Below are 11,617 nucleotides of genomic sequence, written 5' to 3'. Positions count from 1 at the left end.
CTACTGCATCAATTTGGAGCGTGCACGCATCCTCTCATCACGTGACTTCCATTAGTGATCGCAACCCTGTTCTGTCTCGTGACTTGGACTTTAAGAGTCGGGCATTCCAGATCGTATAGCTCTCTCCAAGTTGCGGCTGAAGCAAGAGCGAGTTAAGGGGGAGGAGTGAGGCCTCCATGTGCCTCTGTCGACACCTTCCCGCTTCTCTCTCTGTAAAGGGAAAAGTGTGATCGTGAGAGGTGGCTCCCACGACATCCCACGGATCATTCATTGTGGCTCATGTGATACAACGATCCAACTCAACCAACCACGAAACGGCTGGCCATCACATCTCCCTGTACTGTTTGCAGCAGCAGGTGGGCCACTCCAGTGACTGCGACCGGCCATTCTACTGGAATTCGAAGCGCCCATACCGATGAGGGTTAATTCCGACCACGGCAAATGAAATCGTCGTTCCCCATACGATGAAGTAACTGATAGATAGTTTTCTAACCTTCATCCAAACCACCACCACCCCCCTTAAAGGCCGTCGACGTCGGTGGCTTTGTTGACTGATTGGAGGGCCCTACGCAAACGTGGGAGGGACGATGACTATTAAATACGAAGAAGATAAACTAGAGAGATATGGCTCACACAAATTTCCACAGGTACTGCACAAGAGTCGCTTCTAATTCGTCATGCTATGTATTGATCGGTGACTATTGGCTCGAGAGACCATAATTTACTGGACCATAGAAACGATACTTGTGGGATCTCGGCCTCTTTGTATCTGTAAGCACAGAGAGTAAGTGATGCCGACACAGCCAATAAAATAATTGTGTGGTCGACAACATGATCATCTCCACACCAAAGCCAAAACTTAGTACAAGCTCGCGTTTCACAACATTACTACCATCATATCCTCCCATCAAGACTCTGCCACTAACATTATACATCCACATATTTCTTCTTCCACATCTCCTTCAAACACTGCATTCTCTATACCTACATTTCTACATTTTTATATATATAACAACGATGACTATAGAGATAGCCGAGGCGGTGGTGGTTCGAACCGGGTTCAGATCCGGGGAGAGAGCCGGTTCACGAGAGCCAAGGCGTTGCTGGTGACCTGCGCCACCTCCACCACCCGCTTCCGAATGGCCGCCCGGACGGTGGGGCCGGCGTTCTGCGAGAGGCTGTCGAGGCAGGTGCCTTCGTCGGTGAGGGCGGCGCTGACCCAGGTCTGCACGTTGCTGAGGTGCCAAGCGAAGCGGGGGCTCCGAGCCCGCCCCATCCGCTTCATCTCCTGCACCGACCGACGGAGGCGGTCGACGCTGTCCCTCATCGTCTCCATGCAGTCCTGCACCGCCCCGGACTCCCGGGACCGCACAGGCCGCACCCCCACCGACACCCGCCTCACGAAGGCCGAGGCCGACCGCGCCTTGTCCGCGCTCACGGCCAGGGCCGCCGCCGCCACCCCGCGCGGGCTCCGGCGGACCGGCGGCGCGTAGGTCGAAAGGCAACGCTCACAGAGGTGGGGGTACTGTGTGGCCCGGCACGAGGAGCGGATGAAGTCGCTGGGGATGCCCCTCGCGTCGGCGGCGAGCGCACCCGCGAGCGCCGCGCCGACGAGAACCATGGAGAGAGTGACAAAACGCTCCATCGTAGCACTCGCTTCCCACTTCGTTTCCCGGCTTTTCTCCCTTATTATGAGCGCAGGGTTGGGCTGTTGGAGGGTCTTTATGTAGAAGAATGGTGGCGTGGGTGTCACGTGATGCGCCACGTTCGTCTTTAATATTACGACTTAGTACACAAATAAAAAGAGGAAAGAATAGATGGAGCACATCTGTACCCCATAAAGAATCAAAGGAGCATCAGAATTGATATCGGGCTCAGAATCGTCCATAATGGATCGGAATGAGCTAAACTCGAGTTCGTGTGATGTTAATATTTTTCGCACGCAAGAGTGAAGAAACAGAAAGTTCGACGGGCGTTATCGATGCAGACACGTGCGAGACGCGATACAGACACATGGCCACCGGTTTAGACACACTTCAATTATTCAACTTGCCAGGCTACGAAGAGATTGGCCCGCGTGGGTGGGGCCATGGACCAAAAAAAGGCAGGCGTCACCGGTTTATAGGAAAACACCAGCCCTAACCAAGACAGCATTTTTGGTAATAACACTGGTTTAATTGCATAATGAGAGTTGTTGGATCTATAGATGTTGTGATGGATGGATTTATAGACGGTGGAAATTAGGGCACCACAGCGCTTAGACGTACCACGACGCTAAAGATTTGACACGAGTGCTGCCGACACCGCCAGCACTACGTGCCAATACAACGATCCACAACGCTCTGTCACGGGGCAGCGCTGTAATTAATTATAAGGAATGAGAGAGCGGCGTGCTGCGTTGGTGTTGGTATTATAAGCGCGTAATGGACGTACGTCGCGAGAGACAAGAAGCGGTGGAGCCTCGTCGGCTTAAAATCTTTTGAGACAAGAAGGATCGGATCACGTGGAAGTGATCGGTCACGATATATTAGCCGAGATGAGGGGATCGCTCAAAAACATCGGTGTCTGATCCCGGTGACACGTCAATAGTGTAGAATATACAATAAATCTTGTCAGCATCGTCCCAGCTTCCCATTTAGAGTAATGCTTTCAGATGGAATCGACGAAGAGATGACAATTACAATTTACACACGGTGAAAATATTAGTTGAAATCATGTTCTTATTTATAAAAATCTCTTATGATAAGTTATTAAGATTACATATCTATTCTCAATCTTTCATAGTCTCTAATTTATTACTCGTCGTGTGAAGGATAGAAAAAAAAAATAGATAAATTTAGTTTTCCATATAAATCAGTGTGTCTGTAGATCAAATAAAGATTTTCTGAATGATATTAAAACGTACGTATCATAAATTTAATCTATTATTATTTTATTTTGATTCTAATATTTAAAAAATTACATAATAATAATATAATTATAGTTTTTAATGCTTACAATTAGTATCATAATTATATTTTTGAAATCAAATACCTTATATCTATTTATTAGCATTTTTTGCTTACGAAAAAGTATTATTCGATTTTGATTTACAATGCTGAAACGACCTCTGATAGTCGTCAGCCCAATCACAAGCAACACTTAGGTATAGGTGCTATCATACACAGTAGAAGCATGGTGGGGTGCAACATATGATGGTAGTCACATGCATAATTACCTCTGTGTAGTAGTATTAGGACGATCGACTTGCGTTGGTCATAGGTGGCTATAATAGTGTCACTACTTGCGGCGGTTGCAATGCTTCCTTTAACCATCGACTATAGCAATGTCGTTGTAGTGGCATTTGCTGGCCATGACTGGCATCTACTAGACACCAAATTTCATAGTTCCTAACGACTATGCAATAGACAAGAACAACTATGACGACCTATGGGGTCATTAGGCGAATGCGTGAGCACAACCACACCACATAACGATCGTGTGGGTTCATCGATCCATGCATATACACAACCCCGTGGTGAGATGATGATCAACAATGCTAGGTCGCATAAGTGTTCCGTCAAAGAGGAACCGGTACATAATTAGAACAATCACATGTGGGTGTAGTGGCACAATGTGACGATCGATGAGGTCATCGATTGGCTGAATGAGAACAACCCGATATGATAGCAATAGGCGATGCACAGGCAGTGGACAATTGCATGCCAGTGGTTCCATTCCTTACGCAATGGCAACCGAAAGAGAAGAAAAAAATAGGGTTTCATTTATTAAAATTATAGTTTGTGTCCATTTAATAGTTTTTCCCTTCTAAAATTATGCATTTTCATTATATGTCCCAAGTAAAATTATAGTTTTGCCCTTTGAAAATTATAAATTTAACTTGTATCGTAATGTTATAAAATTGACTAATTTTATTTATTTTAATCAAATATTTTGATAAGACTTAATCATGATTATATCTTGATTGCTTAACTGAATTTAGATTTGATCAATCGATCGTAAAAGAAAATCAAATTTTGATTTTAATTGATTTTAATTTTTGACTAACTCAATTGGGCTAATGTTTAGCCAATTCTAAGCATAGCCAATCAAACAGGATTGACTAGTCTAATTTAAGATTTCATACAAATTTTTTTAAAAAATATATATTATGATTTTCTTTTATAGTTTTATCATATTACATATTGATAAGATTTTTATATGTAATAATTAGATTCTAATTATTATTCTTAGATATTTATTTAGTTATTCACATATATATTTAAAATTATAAAATAATATTTATTTTTTTAAAATAAAAGTATGATTTCATACAAAATTTTAAAAAATATATATTATGATTTTCCTTTATAGTTTTCTCATATGACATATTGATAAGATTTTTATATGTAATGATTATATTCTATTTATTATTCTTAGATATTTATTTAGTTATTCACATATATATTTAAAATTATAAAATAATATTTATTTTTTTAATAAAAGTATGAATTTTATTTTATCATGATTACAATTATCATATTTTTTTTTTCCTCTTATGTTGATTCATGTTTAATAATTATTATGATTATTATTATTAACATATTTTTATATAAATCAAATTAAAAGATATTTAGTTAATATTATTTGTAACTTATATTCCTAAATTTTATTTGACTAGTAGTTGTCAAGGTAGTTTAGGATAATAGACTTGTGAGATATAAATTATAATAAATATTTTATCAATTATAATATATTTTAAATTATTGTATTAGTTTTATAGCGATCAAAATGGCATAAACGAATAACTTGACAAAAAAATAATATGATAAGATAGGATAATATATTTTTATAGTTTAAGATTGTATACCAAAAAATAACAACATTATTCCGCCTCTATAAATAATTTTGAGTAAACACTAAATATATCTATATTTTATCGAAAGGTAAAATTGGGATAATATCAATAATTCATCATATTTTAAAAACTCAAAATATTAATATTATTTCATATTTTAGAGTGGTACTTCCTCTATACACTCTTATGATTAGTATCATTATACCCTTTGATTCAAATTATTCATAATTATTAGAGCATATTTGAAGATAGATTTAAATATGTTGATAAGTTATTGATTGACACATTAATAAAGGAATTGACTATGACTCAATATAATAGAATTCAAGAGATTCATAATTATACTCTTCATAGGCTCACAAAGATATGAAACTTAAAGCAATAAGTATGAATATAAATGAATATTTCCTGATGTAATTTATTTTCAAAATTTTTTCTTTTCTTTGGCTTATTTAAGATTTACTATAATATAAATAAGGATAAGTGAGACTTGAATGAACTAACTAGTATATATGTTCATGAATAATTAAGATTAAAATAAAAATCTCATAATATTTTAATTATTAGTTAAGAAGTTAGTAATAAGAAAAGAAGATTAAAACATCATCTATCAAATAAATTTATTAGGTCTAAAAATATTAAGTAAATTAATACTTTTACATTAAAATATTTCTTTTTAGTAAGAAAAGATATGTGAAAAATGATGACATGTAAGATTTGGTTCAGAAAGGAATGTATAAATTCCTTCTAATATTTGATGGATTAATTCTGAATTAATTCTATACTTCAATTTATGTTAACAATAAATTTATTATAGGAAAGCGTTAAAAGTTATCTTCTATACCTATAGACAAATTATCTGATAGATCTTACAAACACACTGCGTTTCTACTTTTTCTAAAAATTTAATATTTTTATTTAAAATTGATGAATTATGATACTGTCATTAAAAAAAAAGACCACATATATAGATTTGGCAGATTTACCCTTGCTATATGAAATGACTCTTATTTACTACTGCACGCGTACCACCCGCACTTCGCACGAGTGTTACGTCATAAGAAATTTACCCATTTACCCTTGCTACAATGATAACCATGACACGGGTACCAGCCACACGTCGCCCAGCTGTCTGCCATGCGAGAGCGTGTCGTTGTATCGCTCACTATTGTGTTTGCAACATATTTGTGGGATAACACATATTTGATTTATTTTATAACATATTAGAAAATTATAAAATTACTTATTTCCCCCTTGCTATATGAAATTACTGAAGTGTACTCGCATTGCATGAGTGTAGGCCATGCGAAAATTACCAATTTACCTCTGCTACAGTAATCGCCGTTGCTCAAGTACCACCCACGCGTTACTCGGGTGTGCGCCATGCAAGAGCTGCTTGTTGTATCACTCGGTGCTCTGTTTGAATAGAGATCAAAGATCTTGTCTGCGGCCTAAGGAACAATCCGTCACAACGGAGACACAAGGGATGAAAGGTGATAAGAAACGGAGAAGACGACGATGGATGATAAGGGTTGGAGTCGGGATGTGAAGATATCGGGCTCTAAGCTTCATCGACGGCACGGTCTCTTCTTCTTACTCGTTATGGTCGTTTGCAACGGGAAAAGAAAGTCCATTAATTTACATTAGTAACGGACGCTACAATACTTTTATAACATTTCGGGTGTGAAATTGGGAGGACCAGATCCGACCCTTTTAATGTCGGGTCGGGTTAAATAAGAGATCCGCCAAACCGTCTTGTAAGTTTGTAGTCCCCCGTAGCAAACCACAGAACGAAAGAGGATCGTTGTGCTTTTGCTTGGGCTGTGTCGCTGCGAGTGCTTTTGGGATGGACTTGGTGAGCAAGGAGGGCAAGGGGAAGGTCTCGTGGCGATCAAAAGTGGCGACTTCGGTAGCGGGTTCGCTAGGGCGGCGGCCTGCATCAGGTATGCGTATGGCTAAGTTCTGAATTCAACACTGCACTCAAAGTGTTCGACACTCGGCTTACTACAGAAACCTCATCTTAGGTAAATAGAGTTGGTGTGTTCTAAAGTAGTATCAAGCAAATTAGATGTTTGGATCAAATTTGCAGATCAATGAAGGTAAAAATTGTATGACTTGGTCGTACTCTGAGTTCGGGATCCTCGGTGGATGGAGTTGGTGAGTCTTAATCTATTATCAAGCTATAGCTTCCAAATAATAACAAGCAAATTAGATACTTGGACCTCACCAATCAATGATGCATGGTTTGGCATGGATTTTTCTGAACCGGTATTATTCTTGATAAAGTCATTTAGTCCCATATTGATTGAGAAGTATGGAAACCAAGAACTCATAAATCCGTCAGGTCTCTTTTACTCCCAAAGATGTTTTTTGAAGTTCACATTCTCCGAAAAGGATAAAATCGTACAGATACATCCAAAGCGAATAATTCAGGCTATTTAATCTCACGTTGTGTCACGGACAAACTTTAAAATAGGATGTTTGATGTAATGCTTATGTATGTCCGTGTCTTTTGGTATATTCATGTTTTGCACAACATGTAGAGGGATGGTCGAAGATTTAATAGTCTCATTTTAGTTGGGTTTGGTAGTCGTATTAGGTTTGTAAATAAAGATTATGTTATGTGGACACTTGTGAGAGATTTTTGGTCTATAGTGGACCATTTTGACCCTTTGTTGTGTAACTGTTCAGAGCTTGTAAAATATGTTTATAATTTGCATTGTGTATGAAGTATTTCTTGGAATGTTTGCTTGTGGATCCCGAATGAGGTACTTTCTTTAACCCGTTTTCTCTTTTGTATGTCCTAAAGGATTATGGGAGGTTTTGGGGAGGCTGATATTTACGGACGGACACATAAGGATGTCGCACGATTTAGACAAAACCAATTAAATTCGTGATAGTTGGTTGATGAGACTTTCCTTGCATAACAACATACCAAAGAAAAGTCTGTGCATGTAGAAGTCTTCTCATACTTGAATTCCTTATTTATCAAAATTATTATGTCTATAAATCCAAAACTACTTGATAAAATATGCATCATTTAATACAAATTCATGTTTTGCAGGGATTGTCGACACTTGTACTTTCAACAAGGAGGAAGAAACAATGCCTTTGATGTGTTCTATTTCCTCCGAAGATTACAATAGAGAGAAAGAAAGCCGGATGGGGAAGGAATAAGAAAAAGGTGATGTGGAAATCATTTTGTCGCTTTGAGGTTCGTGCTTTAACCTTTTTGACTCTGAAAAAATATATATTTTTTTATTTTTACTCCCTCGTTAAGATCAGAAAACGAAGGCTGTACGGGGAAGCCCCCAAACTCCATCTCTTCTCTAATCTTCGAACACTGCCTCGAGAGATGTTTCTTCTCCTCGTCTAAGAAACCAGAAGAGAAGGTATCAGTTTCTTGGAGGGAACCTACACTTGCCATTTTAATCATGACCATAAGAGTGGCATCTCGATACAAATGTCTAAGCGAGGACAAGTATTTTTGGTTGTTTCGTCTTCCGTTTTCCTTGAGAAGATAACCACGACAGCTATCCGTTCATTCGATGGAAGGATTCTTGGGCCCGAGAGCCTTCTCTGGAGGGGAATCTAAGAACCCTAAAGCTTTCGGCCATAGACTTGTCTTGAAGAAACCTTCTTCTTTTAGCGATGAAGCAATGGCCCGCTTTCAACTTTCTTTTGTTTCTTCCCCCGTTCGCTAATCGCTCTGATTCCGAGTTGCTTCCTTCCGAGGTTAAAACCCTCGAGTTTTCATCCATTCCAGTCATCACATGCATCATGCCTCGCAACCACAAGTGGGGCCCACTGGGCCTCACGAGGTTGGCCAATCGCCGAGAAGGTAAGCGGTGCGGGCCGAGCCGACGGTGACAAGGAAAACGTTACTCCCCGGAGATTCTAACCTCCCCACGCCACACACGCACGCACCCGTCCACATCCAGCCATTCAAATGACCGGTTTACCCTTCGATGCATGCGCTTCTCGCCGATGTACTTTTTTAGATTACTAAAAAGCCTCTCCGGGTAGTCATTATGACGAATCTGACCTCCTCATCCGACGGCCGATGAATTTTCAGACTTCAGGCCACGGACGCGATGAATGGAGGGTACTTCAGGTATTTCAGTAGAGCAGAGGTAGATGGTAATCTTGTTATTATGACAACTTGGGAGGCCATTTATGTGATAGGCCCACTATATATATATATGAGTCCACCTCCCCAAACTCCCTCGTCCGGTCTTTTCCCACCTCTCTACTTGTGTTTCTCGCGCTCCTTCTCTTCCTTCTTCCACAGCCGTCTGCCGCCGGTATCACGGCGGAGGAACCCGGCGGGTTCCGATCGCCCCTTTTCTTCCTCCTTCGTCTTCCCTTTTTTAGCCCTTTTGTCTGCGGCCCATCTGGTAACTCGTTTACTATCTTCGGGCCTTTTCTTGGCCTCGTCTCCTTAATCGATCTTGATCGCACCAAGCTGACGTGGCGAGAGGCGGAGGCCCACCGATGTCGATCCGCGCACCGAAACCTGGCGTGCTGGGAAAGCGGAAGGACCGCGAGCCGTCCGACTCAACCCGCACGCAATCCCTGAGCAAACCCGAGCCGCATCTGCCGGACGCGGCCACGGCGGCTCGGCCCACGCCGGTCGGGGACAACCGGCTGCTGGCCGGACTCCTGGCGCAAGAGTTCCTCACCCGGGGAACGCTCTTCGGGAAGCGGTGGGGAGGGGGTACGGGCTCCGACCCGGCCCGGCCGCCAGGCGGCACCGAGGAGGGCCCGGCCAGGCCGGATCGGCTGGGGTACGCCGAGGTGTCCTACCTGCTGAAGTCGGACGCGGCCCATATCCCGGGCGTCGTCAACCCCACCCAGCTCGCCCGCTGGCTTCAGTTGTGAGTGAGGTTGAGGTGGGCCCCGACGCAGTCCGCTGGTGGGTTTCCCTGTGCGCGCATTAGCCTCCTTCCTCGATGTGGTGAGTGACCCAAAACCACCCCGCCCATGAAAGGACAATAAAAGGTAAGCCTTTGACATTGGTGGGCGTTCTTTTTCTTTTCCCTCGTTTTGATTTCCATGACCCCTCTCTCTCTCTCTCTCTCTCTCTTCTTGATTTGCTTGATCGCTGTAACTATTCATGACGGCCTAATGGCTGGATTTGACGATGGTTTTGCTTGCCTTGTCGTCTTCGTTTCCTTCGGCGATACTCCTGAATCATTGTGTTGTGTGTTGTGGAACTCGTACTAAATTCTGTAGCAGCGTGTGTGTTTCTTCCCATGCGCGTTTTTACTGTATGCAACGGTCCATGGCATAGAACTGCTATTTTGTATGTTGCGGAAGTCCGAGTATTCTATGGCTCGTCACACTCATATGCTTTCTACCCTCATGGAAGTTTCTCCCTCCCTTTGTTCCTTTGTTCTTACAAACGTAATACAAGAACATTTGTGTGGTGAGGACGCCGATGCATCGCGTCTTCCGTCCATAAATGCTTGAGTGTAAGTCCAATTCTTATTGGATGAGGTGAGTTGTCCGATTAGAAGAGATTGGAAACTCTTTAAAATAAGGAATGAGATCAAATGTGGTGGATCTTATTGGATGAGGTGGGTCTTCCGATTAGAAGAGATTGGATACTCTTTAAAATAGGGAATGAGATCAAATTAGGTGGATCATCATATTGATTTGATGAATTATTCCATGTATGCGTTTGAATATTTCTAAATAATATATATGTTGGTTGAGATTAATTTTTGTTGGTACGTGGATGTTGTCGACAGATGAGATTAATTCTATCTCAAAGGCGCAAAGATTGTCAAGGGGTCTCTCAGGGGTCACGTGAGAAAGCGAGGGCGGGAGGAGAATCTAGCAGGTTTGGTCCCGAGATGCTTCTCATTCGCTTGTAACAGGTTGGGCGTTGTTTCGAGGTGTCTTATCTTCGTCATTTTTGCACAAGTGATCAACACTGAGGGATGTTCGTGACTCAACTCCTCGGAAGATTAAGTTAGTAGCATGGTAATTACAATAGTCTGTGTGCCCCTCTAGGCTTTAGGGTTGCTTATTATATACCTAAGTGGCTAGTGGAGGATAGTCAATTGCTCGTCAATGAGCCCCTTTATGTCGTCAAGGGCTCATTTATGTCGATGACTAGTGAACATGTCTCTTTGAGGGTTACGTTAGGGAACGAAGATTGTGGGCACGTCATTTTTCAAGATTGGAGTCCGCCTAGAATGAACATAATATGATACTCGGTGTCAGGTGTTTGGAGAGGAGAATCGGGTCACACCGTTTGGGATTAATGCTCCCTGCGATTAAGTGTTGAGCCCATCGAAAATCGTGGTTGACGAGAGTGATGGGTGACTGGTGGTTGGTAATCCAAACGAGGAGGGGAAAAACAAAAGAATAGGCCTATTGTTGTGTATCAATATTCCCAATAGTAGGCTCGTGTGACTCTCCCGAGGATGAGGTGGACTATGGGTATAGGAGGAATTGCACTTGAAGTCGGTAGGCTCCAGTATATTCTGAATCTCTCGGAAGGATTAATTATAATTTTTATAATTAATTATCTTTAATATTTTAATATTTATACTTTTTAAAAATTATATTGGGATAAAGTGAAAGGTTTCTATATAAGATTTAAAAATAATTTTATAGAATTAAAAATAAGAGAGCAACGGATTAAATATTTTGTTTTTATAAATATACATAATTTTAATATAATTTTTAAAAATATAATAATTAAAATAATAAAGATAATTAATTATAAAGGTAATATATAATTAACGCGAAATAACCTTCCGATCCTCG

The 11,617-nt window shown here is 40.9% G+C and overlaps 2 protein-coding genes across 2 annotated transcripts; one reads left to right on the top strand and one right to left on the bottom strand.

The window, feature by feature from the left end:
* Nucleotides 1-807: 807 nt before the first annotated feature.
* On the bottom strand, nt 808-1,705 carry LOC103970243 (pectinesterase inhibitor 9-like). Its single transcript, XM_009383943.3, has one exon. It carries the CDS (start codon nt 1,643-1,645, stop codon nt 1,061-1,063), a length of 585 nt encoding a protein of 194 aa, XP_009382218.2. The 5' UTR covers nt 1,646-1,705; the 3' UTR covers nt 808-1,060.
* Nucleotides 1,706-9,331: 7,626 nt separating this feature from the next.
* On the top strand, nt 9,332-9,718 carry LOC135652283 (uncharacterized). The gene has a single exon (XM_065173119.1). The coding sequence runs from the start codon at nt 9,332-9,334 to the stop codon at nt 9,716-9,718; it is 387 nt and encodes a 128-aa protein (XP_065029191.1).
* Nucleotides 9,719-11,617: the final 1,899 nt, after the last annotated feature.

The sequence above is a fragment of the Musa acuminata genome, chromosome BXJ3-11 (genome assembly GCF_036884655.1).
Source record: "Musa acuminata AAA Group cultivar baxijiao chromosome BXJ3-11, Cavendish_Baxijiao_AAA, whole genome shotgun sequence".
Taxonomy (NCBI): domain Eukaryota; kingdom Viridiplantae; phylum Streptophyta; class Magnoliopsida; order Zingiberales; family Musaceae; genus Musa; species Musa acuminata.
The sequence above is the reverse complement of the archived record's forward strand: the minus strand, read 5'-3'. Positions and strand labels throughout refer to the sequence as shown.

Coding starts and splice junctions, on each gene's coding strand:
- LOC103970243 (XM_009383943.3), bottom strand. CDS start 1,645: ATGGAGCGTTTTGTCACTCTCTCCATGGTTCTCGTCGGCGCGGCGCTC.
- LOC135652283 (XM_065173119.1), top strand. CDS start 9,332: ATGTCGATCCGCGCACCGAAACCTGGCGTGCTGGGAAAGCGGAAGGAC.